General features: G+C 43.4%; 1 protein-coding gene across 1 annotated transcript in view; it reads left to right on the top strand.

Annotated features, from left to right (window-relative positions):
- LOC149442223 (potassium channel subfamily T member 2-like) overlaps nucleotides 1-15,291 on the top strand; it is a 419,624-nt gene that overhangs the window by 156,451 nt on the left and 247,882 nt on the right. Inside the window, exon 7 of the mRNA XM_089656330.1 lies at nucleotides 1,813-1,887. Within this exon, the coding sequence (XP_089512456.1) occupies nucleotides 1,813-1,887 (75 nt within the window). The remainder of the gene's footprint in view (nucleotides 1-1,812; nucleotides 1,888-15,291) is intronic.

The following is a 15,291-nucleotide window of genomic DNA, read 5'->3' as shown; positions in this document are numbered from 1 at the left end:
AAGGTTTAGGAGGGTGTCTATGGGAATATTTGACCATTCTTCCAGAAGCACATTTGTGAGGTCAGGCACTGATGTCGGATGTGAAAACCTGGCTCACAGTCACCACTCTATTTCATCCAAAAGGTGTTCTATCAGGTTGAGGGCAGGACAGTCAAGTTCCTCCACCCCAAACTCCCTCATCCATGTCTTTATGGACCTTGCTTTGTGCACTGGTGTGCAGTCATGTTGGAACAGGAAGGGGCCATCCCCAAACTGTTCCCACAAAGTTGAGAGCATGAAATTGTCCAAAATGTCTTGGTATGTTGATGCCTTAAGAGTTCCCTTCACTGGAACTAAGGGGCCAAGCCCAACCCCTTGAAAAACAACCACCAAACTTTACACTTGGCACAATGCAGTCAGACAGGTACCGTTCTCCTGGCAACTACCAAACCCAGACAAGTCCATCACATTGACAGACAGAGAAGCGTGATTCGTCACTCTCTGGAACATGTCTCCACTGTTCTAGAGTCCAGTGGTGGCGTGCTTTACACCACTGCATCTGACGCTTTGCATTGCACTTGGTGATGTAAGGCTTGAATGCAGCTGCTCGGCCATGGAAATTCTCGGCCACTCTGTATGCACTGTTTTTGTACTGATCTGAAGGCTACATGATGTTTGGAGGTCTTTAGCTATTGACTCTGCAGACAGTTGGTGACTTCTGCGCACTGTGCGCTTCAGCATGTGCTGACCCTACTCTGTCATTTTACGTGGCCTACCACTTGGTGGCTGAGTTGCTGTTGTTCCCAGTTGCTTCCACTTTGTTACAATATCACTAACAGTTGAGTGTGGAATATTTAGTAGCCAGGAAATGTCACGGATGGACTTATTGCACAGGTGGCAACCTATCACGGGACCACGCTTGAATTCACAGAGCTCCTGAGAGCGACCCATTCTTTCACAAATGTTTGTAGAAGCAGTCTGCATGCCTCAGTGCTTGACTTTATAAACCTGTAGCCATGAATGTGATTGGAATACTTGAATTCAATGATTTGGAGGGGTGTCCCAATACTTTTGGCAATATACTGTGTATACATATTTATACACCCACCGCCCACTTTATTAGGTACACCTGTTCAACAGCTTGGTAACACAAATTGCTAATAATCCAATCATGCAATCCAATGCATCAACTCAATGCATTTAATCATCTAGAAGTGGTGAAGACGACTTACTGCAGTTCAAACCGAGCATCAGAATTGGGAAGAAAGGGAATTTAAGTGACTTTGAACGTGACATGGTTGTTGGTGCCAGAAAGGTATTTCAAAAATTGCTGATCCACTGGGATTTTCAGGCACAACCATCTCTAGGGTTTACAGACTATGGTCTGAAAAAGAGAAAATATCAAGTGAGTGGCAGTTGTGTGGATAAAAATTCCTTGTTGATGTCAGAGGTCAGAGGAGAATGGGCAGACTGGTTGCTGCGACATTCAGATGGTAGGGTCAGAATTTGGCGTAAACAATATGACAGGATGGATCCATCCTGCCTTGTATCAGTGGTTCAGGCTGTTGTTGGTGGTGTAATGGTGGGGGGGGAGATTTTCTTAGCACTAGCAAGGTGTACCTAATAAAGTGGCCGGTGAGTATATATAGTTTTAGCTTTTGGATTTAACATGACGAATAAACATGCATTAACTCTAATGTAGAGTATCAACTGATTGAATCAACTGTAAACCACCCAGAACTATATTACTTGGTTTATGAGAAGCTTTTTTTTAATATGTTGCCCACAATCCATAAATCTAATTTCTTATTGGTTTTCTCTTTTGTGTTTTAGGGAAACATTTGGGAGCAGATCTTGAGATTCCCTTTCATTCTGGAAATGTTCAACACACTGCCATTCTTTGTTACTGTAAGTACCTGTTCTCCTCCCCCTCTCAACCTTTTGTTCGTTACCCTTTTCATTCTTCTGATCTGATCTATTTCTGATCTATTCTCCTCCAATCCTGCAGTACCAGCCCATATACAGAGCAGCTGACCCATGACCACACATGGCAAACACTCCAAGACTTAGTCCCATTAATCTGCAGTCAGGATCTGTGCGTACCTTTCCTGGAAACCTTTCATGCACAACAGGAGGTCCGTCTGTAGGAGTGTAGGTGCAGGAGCAAATAAACGCTTATTATTTTTAGTGCTTTAATCCTCAGTTCAATTCTTCGAGTGGCACAGGGGTCATACATTTGCAGCTAGCAGGTTATATAACAAACCTCCATACCTGCACCGATAAACTATTATGGCTAGAACGGGTCTTTATATATAGATTTGGTGGTAGTTTATCTTGTTTTCTTTTCCTCACCTTGCATCTCTAATTTTCTTCTTAGAAAAAAAAAAAAAAAATCCAGGGCTCAGTTAAATATGTAGAACCCCCCCTAACCCCCAGATGCATGGTAGCACCTCCAGAGGCAGGGGTGGGCCTGCATTTCACCCTAGGGCTGCCCATGGCTAAGATGGAGGACCAGAAGGAACATTGGGCACCAGTTACTTTTTAGATTTATTAGAACACACAAAGAGGTGAGGGATAGGGGTCCCAGATACCGTAGTATCAAGGTGTACAGGTTCTGGGGCTTCTGATGTGGATCAAATTGGTGCCAGAGTCCCCTTTAAGGGATGGATGGGTGCAGCTCAACAGGTATACAGGAGGCTCCCTCTCTGGAAACTGGATGCTGGGTTGTCTGCAAATTAATACTCCCCAAGGGAGTCAAAGTAGGAAAATACCCATAGTGTAGTATTAACTTGTTTAATTGGGTAAGATAAAATATCCAGGTAAAACATCAGACATCCAGGTATGTTAATGCAGGTAAAAACAGAGCAAATAGCTGTGTACAATGTGTGCAAATGGGACTAACCGTCCACAGTCAAAGATGGCCACCAGAGCTCCACGTTGCTCCGGCGGCGTGACGGCACGGCGTTATTGGCTCCCACTTACGCGTTTCGTGCACCCGCACGTCGTCTGAGGGGAACACCAATAATGCCAAGCCGCACGCCATCAATATATATAGGTGGTGGCGCATGCGTATTCCACAGGCGCCATCTTTAAAGCGACCTAATTATATGGGCACACACGGCTAAGTGTGTGCCATTTTTCAGTGGATCCTAATCGACAATGTGATTCATAAAAGCTGTCAGTGTCAAACAGCAAAACCTCCATGAATTTTTATATTCATGCTACATTGTTGGCTGGGGATAAGCTGCAGAAGACAGTATGAAACTGGGAACATGTTAAATGAGGCTAGTAGAGATCAATGCTATTACCCTAATTAATGTTCCCACTACAGACTGCCAACGTCTGAAGGCCACACATCATAAACCAAAGGGCAGCAAAAGGCCCTTGGGCCACAGGTTGGGCACCAGGGCACTAGTGGAATTCTTACAGACCTCTTCCATATCCAGTTTCACAGTGTCGGAAGCTTTAGGCCCCATGCACATTTGCCCAGCTCTAATGAACGTCGTTCCCCTGGCAGAAGAAAAGCATTGTCAAAAACAAGCTCAAAGCTGCATATTTGTGAACTTGTTTAGCACTTTGGGTGTTAATTCATTTCAATGGTCAGAGTAATAATTACACTGTTCAACAGGTAAAAGGTTTTGGGCATAAAATTAGCTAATCTTACATAATTTTGGGGTGCTGAAAACGAAAATGACCCTAAAAAATGTTGATTGGCTCTAGTTTCCATGATATATTCACCCATCTAATGACGTAAGCCATTCAAAATTATGATGCAACTTCAGCTGCATATTGCGCAATTGATACTGGTGACCAATAGAAAATTGCATGTATACTGAGATGATGCAATATTAGCCTTTAATTGCATCACTTCACTGCATAAAAGCTGCAGTATCTGTAGCTGATTGTAGTTCGACAGCGTCTTTACATTTCGTTTTATGCTTATATAGGCTACTCAGTAATGCCTCGAACTTGTGTGAATAAAGCAGATAATTTCTGCTATATCTGCGGTGAAATAACTTTTATCTCACAAAAAAGGAGGATAACAGGAATGATTAAGAAAGCCTACAACTTGTATTTTGGCTGCAAGATAGGAGACCAGGACAAGAGCTGGGCACCACATATATGCTGCAATTCTTGTGGGACGGCACTGGAGCAATGGTTGAATGGAAAAAAGGCATCTATGCCTTTCGCTGTGCCAATGATTTGGAGAGAGCCAACAGATCATGTTAGTAATTGTTACTTTTGTATGGTGCCTCCAATTGTAAAAGGGCTAAATAAGAAGAAAAAGTTATCTGTGCACTATCCAAATATTCCATCGGAAATACGTCCAGTTCCTCATGGAGAGGGGCTACCAATTCCTAAAGCACCAGAATCCTTTGTGGTTGAGTCAAGTGAGGAAGAACCTGAAGCGTGTAGTCACGTGCAGTTGTAAGAGATAGCCCTTTCCTCGAATACAAGAGAAAAGCCAAGAGAAGCAAAACCGACACAAACTGAAGACAAAACTAGTGAGAATCCTAAGTATTAAAATGATTCAACTTAGCTTATGGCTATAATTTTTCTTGGTAATCCTATGCAATATATTATGCCATTTAGGCTTTGTTATGTAGTCAATATCACTTGCTTTATATTTGTGGAAAGACATCTATCTATATAATTATTGTGCATTATGTAGTCATCACGCCTATAGTAGAAAACTTTCCGTTTATAGAAAAACTAGAGCCAATTGACAAATTTCATTGTTATATTTGAACTCAGAATGTGAAATTCATTAAGAAATGGATCCTTTTGTTTCCAAAACTGGCAAAAAATAAAAATTTGTTGAACAGTGTTATTTATTCTTGCACTTGAAATTAATTAATGCTCAAGCGCTAAACGCTCCTAGTAACAATATGCCTTTAGGCTCATCAAGTGTTTTTTTTTTTGCCAAAACGTTTCTGCTCCTGATTGCACTGACAGTGTTTTTTCTGCCTTTAAATACCTGTATTCTTCTTCTTCTTCTTATTATTATTATTATTCAGGATTCATAGAGCACCAACAGTTTACACAGCACTTTACAATATAAAGGGAGACAGAACAGCTAGGGCTCATGCACACTGCAGCAGATAAAGTCACGTTTAGGAGCTGTTCAGCGGTTTTTTCAGCAGCCCCTGAACTCACCCTAATGTTTTCCTATGTGTCCATGTACACATCTTTACAGTCGTTTACAGTTGTTTACAGGCAGTTGAGTTTACATTAGTTTTTTGAACACAGAAAACTTGCGTTCAGCAGTCGATTTTATCAGCATTTCAAATGCAAAATGCTTGTAAACACTTGTAAACGTGGCTAAACGTGGCAAATCGTGTTTGTAAGCGTTTGTGTCTGAAATTTTTTTTAACTCTTCCAGTTCCTGATGCTGTCCAGAGCCTTTTTTCATCATGAAAAATGCATGCAAAGCCTTTTGAAGGTACTCAGATGGACAAAACACTAAAAACAGCTTGTCACACTTGTCACACATTGTAATGACCACTCACACCTCAGACTTCTCCCACCCTTGGAAACAAAAGAAATGTTAATGACCATTCACACCTCAAATTCCACATGAAGACCCCCTGCCAGGTGACCTTAATGACTCCCTCCACCAGACACCTTTCCCACCCTTGGAAACAAAAGAAATGTTAATGAGCAACCCACACCTAAGCTAATTTCAACACATACTGCTGTCTCTGCTTCTACTCTCTGTATTTATCTGAAACAGTCTAAAATAGTTAATAATTTACCACTTTTCAGTACATTCTGGGTATATGGGAGGTTCTCCTGTGCTTATCTTTAAAACGCTTCTAAATGCAAACGCACATAAATGAGTTATGCAAACACGGCTAAACAGACTTTTTTTTAACTACATTTTCCAGCAGTCAGTTTCCATCATTCAGAAGTGTCCCGTGTACATGGGGCCTTGCAATACAATAAAAAACAAGACGATAAAGAGGGCCCTGTTCAGAATAATTTACAATCTAATGGGGTGGGGCAAGTGGTATACATTATAACTATGGTGATGATCTGATGGAAGTGATAAATGTTTAATTAGTTGTGTGATAGGCTTTCCTGAAGAGATGAGTTTTCAAGGATCGCCTAAAGGCAGCCAGAGTAGGGGATAGCCATACAGATTGAGATAGAGAGTTCCAGTGGATGGGAGTGGCTCTGGCGAAGTCTTGAAGTTGAGCATGGGAGGAGGAGACCAGAAAGCTTGAGAGCAGGAGATGATAAGAGGAGCGGGGGAGGATGGTTTGGGTGATATTTGGAGGCCAGGTTGGTGATGTAGCTGGGGCAGAGTTGTGGATGGCTTTGTATGTTGTTAGTATTTTGAATTTTATTTGCTGGGCAATCAGAGACCAGTGGAGGGATTGGCAGAGAGGGGTGGCAGACATTGAGTGGTTGGTAAGGTGGATGAGTCTGGCAGCAGCATTCCTGATAGACTGAAGAGGGGATAGCCTGCCATGAGGTCGGCCTATGAGAAGAGAGTTGCCATAGTCAAGGCGAGAGATAACAAAGGAGTGAATGACTAGCTTGGTGGTTTCATTAGTTAAAAAGGGGTGAATTCCAAAGTCTAAAGTCTACAAGCTTTTGACAGCAATTGGATTTGGGGCCGAAAGGATAGGTCAGAGTCTAGGATTACACCTAGTACCCTGCCTTGAGGGGAAGGACTGATAGGTGCACTATTGATCTTGATAGAAAAGTGCTGTAAACACCTATGTATGCATGGACACATAGGCTAACATTTAAAGGTGTTCACGGGCAGAAAAAAAAAAGTCAAATGCTCCTAAAAGTTACATTTTTAATGCCCAGGGTGCATGAAGCCTTAAGCTGATATGGCAATATTGCAAACAGCATCCTAGCTGGTCCATGCATTGTGGTCTCTCCTGCTGGTTCCAGTGCCCTCTACTTTGCTTCCAGGCTTCAGTGTGTCCTTCTCCAGGCCCCTGTGACAACAAGGGTCATCCCAGGTCTCCTCAGCTCAGCTTCCCCCATAGAACAGGAAGGGCAGCTCCAGGGCCACTGCAGGCCTATTTCACTTCTAGAGCACATGGCAGGCCACTCAGGCTATTGGGCTCAGTAGTTAGTTCAGTCCAGCAGCACCTCTCCAGGTATCAGCCTTTGGGAAGAAAGATATCACAAGTCCTGCCCAAAATATTTATACCCCTTCCAGCATGCACCAGTGGCCTGAACCTTCTACTGGATCAACTGAAGGAAAAATAAATATTCAAAACCCTTGCTAGGAAATCTCATACTATTGCCAGTGGTACCAGTGACATATACAGGCAGCAATGAGAAATCACAACCCCAGTCAGCTTAAGGAAAGACCAGGTGAAGACCTATACAAATCAGTCTGCGTAATACCACCAGCCAAAAACTAAATTTGGGCAATAGCCTCTGTTTAAGACAGTTTGCTAGTTATGCATTGCAGGAATTTTAGCACACCTTATTGTAGACTCTTACCTGCTTCTATTCTGTAGATATGGAAACCAGATGTGAGAAGGAAAGAGCTGACAAGAACTCATACTAATAATATTTATGCCACATCAAGTGCTATATTGATCTAACTGAAAACATATGCAGCTAACAGTAAAATGACAGTCTGAATACAAATGCTTTCTGTTTATACAGTGAGGAACAGAAGTATTTGAACACCCTGCGACTTTGAAAGTTCTCCCACTTAGAAATCATGGAGGGGTCTGAAATTCACATTGTAGGTGCGTTCCCACTCTGAGAGACAGAATTTAAAAAATATTCAGGAAATCACATTGTATGATTTTTAAAGAATTTATTTGTCTTGCACTGCTGAACATAAGTATTTGAACACCTGAGAAAATCAGTGTTAATATTTGGTACAGAAGCCTTTGTTTGCAATTACAGAGGTCAAATGTTTCCTGTAGTTCTTGACCAGGTTTGCACACACTGCAACAGGGATTTTGGCCCACTCCTCCATACAGATCTCCTCTAGATCTGTCAGGTTTCGGGGCTGTCGCTGAGCAACACGGAGTTTCAGCTCCCTCCAAAGATGTTCTATTGGATTTAGGTCTGGAGACTGGCTAGGCCACTCCAGAACCTTGATATGCTTCTTACGGAGCCACTCCTTGGTTATCCTGGCTGTGTGCTTCGGGTCGTTGTCATGTTGGAAGACCCAGCCACGACCCATCTTCAATGCTCTGACTGAGAGAAGGAGGTTGTTGCTTAAAATCTTACAATAAATGGCCCCATTCATCCTCTCCTTAATACAGTGCAGTCGTCCTGTCCCCTTCGCAGAAAATCACCCCCAAAGAATGATGTTACCACCCCCATGCTTCACAGTAGGGATGGTGTTCTTGGGATGCAACTCATCCTTCTTTTTCCTCCAAACACGACGAGTGAAGTTTAGACCAAAAAGTTCTACTTTGGTCTCATGTGACCACATGACTTTCTCCCATGCCTCCTCTGGATCATCCAGATGGTCATTGGCAAACTTCAGACGGGCCTGGACATGTGAACCTTCCATGCAATGCATGATTTGAAACCATGACGGCGTAGTGTTCTACCGACCTTTGAAACTGTGGTCCCAGCTCTCTTCATGTCATTGACCAGCTCCTCCCTTGTAATTCTGGGCTGATTCCTCACCTTTCTTATCATCAGTGATACCCCACGAGGTGAGATCTTGCATGGAGCCCCAGTCTGAGGATGACTGACAGTCGTCTTTAGCCTCTTCCATTTTCTAACAATTGCTCCAACAGTTGATCTATTTTCACCAAGCTGCTTGGCAATTGCCCCGTAGCCCTTTCCAGCCTTGTGGAGGTCCACAATTTCGTCTCTGGTGTCTTTTGACAGCTCTTTGGTCTTGCCCATGGTAGTAGTTGGCGTCTGACTGACTGTGGGGTGGACAGGTGTCTTTAAAGAGCTCAGACAGGTGCTACTAAGTTAGATTAATGAGTGGAGTAGAGGTGGACTTTTTAAAGGCACAGTAACAGGTCTTTGAGAGCCAGAATTCTTGCTGTTTCTTAGGTGTTTAAATACTTATGTTCAGCAGTGCAAGACAAATAAATTCTTTAAAAATCATACAATGTGATTTCCTGAATTTTGTTTTTTAATTCTGTCTCTCAGAGTGGGAATGCACCTACAATGTGAATTTCAGAGCCCTCGATGATTTCTAAGTGGGAGAACTTGCAAAATCGCAGGGTGTTCAAATACTTCTGTTCCTCACTGTATATTGCAAAAGTTACACAATTACTATTATGTGCATTAGCACTACCACTAGTCTTATGGTGCCCACACACTTCAATTTTGTTTATCAAATTGGCCAAAACAATGGAATTTGCCAGCATTTGAATATCCATAACTTCCCTTCTGAACGATTTAGACTCAGTTTGAATTGGATTCGCTCAAACTGACTCAAATGTCTAGGATGGAATATTATCGACTGTTTTGCATCAGTCATTACCACTGAGATACTTTGTTACTGAATGTGATCGTATTTCGTTCAATCAGATTATGAGATTGCATGGTGATCAATAATTTATGATTGTAGGTTACGTAACTATTGATCGTATAGCACCCTCATAGATAGATTTAGTATGTTTTTTGATTGGTACATTTAGTTGCCACACTGTAGTTAGTGTGGTTGTAATTGTTAGGTAAAAGCATAGTTTGTACACTGTAATCAGTGCTGGCGTGTTCTGCTAGTCAGGTCTGCTTAGTATGTTCAGATGCTGCCAGCCTGATAGCTGCCTCTGCATCCAGAAAGCTTGAGAAGTTTCTGGATGATAGGTGTGGAGCTATGCAGATGGCAGCATGAATATTGATACAGCCCCAGCCTATCCCAGGGAGAGAGGCTCTCATAGCATGCTAAGTAACTGTATATATTCAGTGAGCACACTGAGCTCTGGGTCTTTTCCTGGGTAGGATTGGTCCAGCCTGCAGGGGGCATGCTGCCCTCACAGGCATTGCTGCTGCATCTGCTGTCATAGGCCTCTGGTGGGCGACCTGAGTATCTGAATACTGAGACCTGGGTTCAGGGCCAGACTTACATCTCAGGAGCCTATAGGCCGGGAATTATGAAGTCTCCCCCGATCCCCAAAAAAAGACAGTAAGATCAGATTTTTTTTTTCAAAAAATATTTTTAGATGTGTAATGGGGATGCTGAGGACTGATGTAAAGGGAGAACACTGTGGACTGTTATGTAAAGGGGATGTAAGGGGGTCTCTGGTCAACAGAACACCTCTTACACAAGAGTCCCCAGAGTTCCCCTTGCATCAGAATCCTCAGAGTTCTCCATTACATCAGAATCTGTGGACCCTGATGTAAAGTGAAACTCTGATTTAAGGGGGGCACTGCAGACAGTGATATAAAGGAGAACTCTGATGTAAGGTGACCTCTGGTCACCAAACTAACCCCCCCTATACATCACAATCATCAGCTTTCCTCTTTACATCAGGGTCCACAGTGTTCCCTCTTACATCAGACTTCCCCTTTACTTCAGGGTCCGCAGAGGTCCCCTTGCACTGTGGGGCTCTAGTGTGAAAGGGTCCTAATTCATCCCATACAACAACAAAGGGCATTGCATTGGGGCAAGGTACATACACTTTGTGGTGTATCTCTTTTACTGACTGTACCTTTTTTGAGAGCTTTCTGCAGACTTGATGAATGGAAGATGGATAGAGGATCCCTCACTCAGTGTACTCCTGTGTCTGTGTGTTCACTTTACACTGATAGCACCGTTTTCCTGCTGCTCTGATGACGTGATGTCTGCCATATGCCACCTTCCAACCTGATTCCCCCCAACTAAGCTGCTTGCAGTTGCTTGCACCCCCAAACCCATGGAGAGACAGAGGTCTCTCTCTTCCTCTTCCAGACAAGCACCCCTCTAAGAAGGGTGCCTGTAGGCACATGCCTACACTGCCTATTGGGCTCTTTCCAGGTTCTGCTAAGATCTAACTGAGGGATTGTCTACTGACGACCTGGGCTAGTATCACAGAAGATGGCAACCAGCTGTCCTTGGGCCCTGTGACAGACACCTCTGAAAGGATCTTAGAGGCTGTGTGCTGCTCCCTCTGGTGCTAGGGAGTCAGCCATGGGTCTAGTGAAAGAATACTGGCTAGTGTCCTGAACAGCTTTGTTTACCTAATCTACTTCAAGGGACTTAAGAAAGACTTTTCTAACTACCACTACCATACCTCCCAACTATTGAACTTGAATGAGGGACACTTGAGTAAGGAAGTGATCATTTAGGTGTGGCCAAACTCTATACAGTGGGAGGGGCTTAAGGAGCATGGTTAAACAGAACTCATACTTCCTTGTACCTATAAAATATGCTTTGATTGCTTTGTCTACCTTAAAGAAGAACTTCATTAAATTAGTCAGGGACTGCATAGCAACCAGCAATTGTTGAGACAATGAACACTTTGGTGAGAAGTCTATAATGCACAGTATTGTATATATAGCGCAGGAGTGTGTAATTCAGAGCACAGGGGTTGGGGAGTACTGCAGTCAGTGTCAGGTTTAGGATACATAACAGATTGGAGGTGTCCAGGGTGTGTCCAAGGATCAGGAGCATGTAATGCCCACAGGGCTGTAGTCAGTGCAGGGTCCAGGAGTACATAATGAACAGAATTCTGGGAACAGGAGTGTGTAATGCATAGTAAGAGTCAGGAGTACAAAACAAAAAGAGTGCAAGAGTCAGGGGTGTATAACGCACAGTGTAGGGGTAAGTAGAGTGCAAAATCCCCCCTCCCCCCCCACAAGCAATACTCTCCCCCATGTTACCCTTTCACCAACAAATCCCACTCTCTCTCCTCTGGAAACAAAAAAAACAGCACTAATTTGTATGCCCCCTCCCCCCCCCCCAAGTTCAAATTCTCTCTCCCAGAGTCATGTGTCTGGGTTTGAACCTGGGTTCTTCCAGCTCTGTGCTGTGGTCCTGTGGTCCTGTTTGCTCTGTCACTGAGGAACATGACTTGCTGAACCTTACACGTTGTTTAGTACATCTGCTCCTGGGACTCTCTAGCTCCACCTGCCTTCCAGCTGCAATCAAACCACAGTTACCCAGCCTAAATTGCTGGACTTCCTGTGTACTGGGTCTGTTTGTTGGATCTGTTTCCTAAGGTGTGTGCTATACTGCTGAGCTACTGAACTTCTGGATAACCTGACTGCTATGATTACAACCTTGCTGCTGCCGTCCTCTGAACCAGTCCAGGCCCCTATTCCTGCTCCTGTTCAAGCCATCACTTCAGTGACTCCCAAACTTCCTGTGCCTGAAAAATAAATTTGGAGGTTATATTGAGGATTTCTGAACATTTGCCACTTGCATTTCCACAATAACCACATGGCTTGCATTTCTGCAATAACAGTCACTCCAGACTGTGTTTGACATACCTGGCAGAGTTTCAGCTGCTGAATGCTCACTTTTGGACATACAACAAGGTACCAGAACAGTTGCACGATATGCTGTATATCAGGGGTGTCAAACTGACGGCCCTCCAGCTGTTGCGAAACTACAAGTCCCATCATGCCTCTGCCTTTGGGAGTCATGCTTCTAACTGTCAATCTTGCAATACCTCATTGGACTTGTAGTTTGGCAACAGCTGGAGGGCTGCCAGTTTGACACCCGTGCTGTAGAGTTTCACACCCTAGCTGCTAATACTAAGTGGGATACTGGTGCTCCTCATGCAGCTTTTCACAAGGGTTTCCCTGACCGCATCAAAGATGAATTGGTGTATAAGGATCTTCCAGATGATCTTAAAATGTTCAAAGAGCTGTATGTTCCTCTGGATGTCCTCTACCATGAAAGGTGTCAGGAGAAGTCATGGACTCGGCCAGTGTATCGGTTGGCTCCTAACTTTCAAATGCTGCCCTACTCTAAACCCAAAGCTTCAGTTGAGTCCATGACACCTGCAGAGCCCATGGACGTCAGCCTTCTCCACCTGACTGAAACAGAGAAGCAAAGGAGATGCTCATTAGGCCTATGTCTATTTTGTGGACTGAAAAGACACATGTTGTTCTCTTGCCCTACCCGTCCAATACTTAAGTCTTCAAATTGTACATAGTTCTTGTTTTTGGCATATCTCACTTAATTCCCTCAATCCTGTCCAAGTTCTCCAAAAATAAAAAACACAAAAACAACACTCCACGACTGGTCATTGAAGAAACGTGTGCATGAACCTATGTGTTTGGTTGCAGGGCAAAGATTGTGGGGAAGACCTGAACAGTATTTCTGCAGCTCCTGTGGCATATTGATTGAATTGGTTGTCAACTATAGATTGAATATCTATATTGGAAGAGACCGATCAGAAAAAAAAAAAAAATCAATCATTTATTAGTGATTAGTCACTGCTTCTTTTTTTTGTACAGCCAGGACTGCCCTTTATTGAACATTAGTGGTACAAAAAGGTAGCAGGTATCATAATGCAGTACAACAGTAATAGATTGCAGATCTTAAGGCATAAAGGTGCATAGAGTACACAAATTAGCAATATACATTAGATCCATAGAACTTTACAATTACAATAACAGGAGGGATGGGGAGGGAAAAAACCCTCCCAAGGGTAGCATGTGGATCCCAAAAAGGTATGTTCCTATCACTTGTTGAAAAGGAAACACTGAGCATTCCACCCACGACTGCAAAATGTTTTCATATTTGCTTGGACAATTCTTATTAATAGAAATTAATTTCTACATAGGAAACACCGCATTTATCGTAGATTCCCAAGAGAACAATGTGGGAGGGAAGCAGTGGTGTATTTTGGTTTTGTGCTGCCCTAGGCAAGACTAAAATTGGGCACCTAAATTTGTCCAACCCCTTCCTGTTTATGATCCACCCTTTCATCTGTAATTTTCACCCCTTCCTCTTTAGGCTCCACCCCTTCCTATTAGAGCTCCACCTTTTATTTTATTCCATTATCAGTGTCATTTGGAGGAATAGTGCCCATCATTGGTGTCAGTGGAAGAATAATGCCCCATCTTTGGTATCAGTGGGAAGAATAGTGCCCCATCATTGGTCTCAGTGGGAGGAATAGTGCCCCATCATTGGTGTCAGTGGGAGGAATAGTGCCCCATCATTAGTGTCAGTGTGGGAGGAATAGTGCCCCATCATTGGTGTCAGTGACATATACCTAGGTCTTTGCTTGTTATCCTGTATGACCAAAAGTGCTCATTCAGGAGATCATGGGAGGGACAGTTGTAGACAGGTATTAAAGAGGTCAAAGACCTCCATCCAAAACTGCCACCCTAGGACATGACCAAAACATATGAAAATATGTCCCATTGCCATGTGGCACCTAGCAAAGTCAAAGGACCTCTATGGATAGATTCTGTGCAACCTCTGAGGCATGTAGTACACTCTGGGAGAAACTTTGTTTAGTTTAATTTATCTCTAGAAGTTATGACCAACCTAGAGCTAAAGGTTTCTTCCCAAGACTCCCTATGCAGGGCTGGAATATCTGCCCGCCACTCCTCCCTCAGTCTGTCCATCTTAGGAGACTACACAATAAGTAGTGGAAATTCATCCATCGGGGTAGACCAAACCGAGAGGACAGCGCCCTAACAGTAGTGTACCCACTGGCATAATGTCTCAAAGTCTCTTAATACTCTACTTGCCCCAGATCTGAGGGTCAGGGAGCATCCTGAAATGAGGGAGAGAAGGATTTCCCCATAAGGGGTGATAGGGAGACCAACTATTGGATTGCCTAAAAGGCGCCCTAGCAACAGTCCAGACCCGAAGTGCAACTCTAGTGGGGAGTGAGAGGGAAGGATAGATTCTAGATCCTCTGTATACTAAATTATTAAATTCCATAATGGACCCCAATTAAAGCGGCATCAATGCTAATTTTTTATGGTAAGTTTGCAAAGGTGTTTGATGTACAATAATTGGATTTGTATTGTCTGTGGCTATTGAGAAATATATTTTAGTGAACATTTTTGTGCCTGAAGTTCATCTTTATTGCTTTCTACACAAGGCCATTGTTGGTGTGAATGCATTGTTAGACAAAATCCATCTCCTATTGTTGTATTTCTCTACTTCAGTGCCTGGCCTGAGTGTCCTTATCCCTGATTCCCTTTAACTCTGTGCTTTAGATATTGGCTTCATCTCTCCCTTAACTGATTGTTTTAACTAGTACCTGTCGGATAATATAATTTCTCCCACACTCTTTCTGCCCACGGTGGGTGTCGGGAATGCTGGAAGATCAGGCACAGCTGCCAATCACTGCCTACAGACGTCACTTTTCAGGCAGCTTGATGAGTACGTGACCTTGCCCCTCTTGGAGTGGCGCTCGGCGGCTCCCATTCTCCTCTTCTCCAATCACTCCAACCTCC

This window comes from Staurois parvus, unplaced genomic scaffold (assembly GCF_062004578.1).
Source record: "Staurois parvus isolate SC_StPar_1 unplaced genomic scaffold, SC_StPar_1.0 ptg000900l, whole genome shotgun sequence".
NCBI lineage: Eukaryota > Metazoa > Chordata > Amphibia > Anura > Ranidae > Staurois > Staurois parvus.
This window is presented reverse-complemented; position numbering and strand designations above follow the sequence as displayed.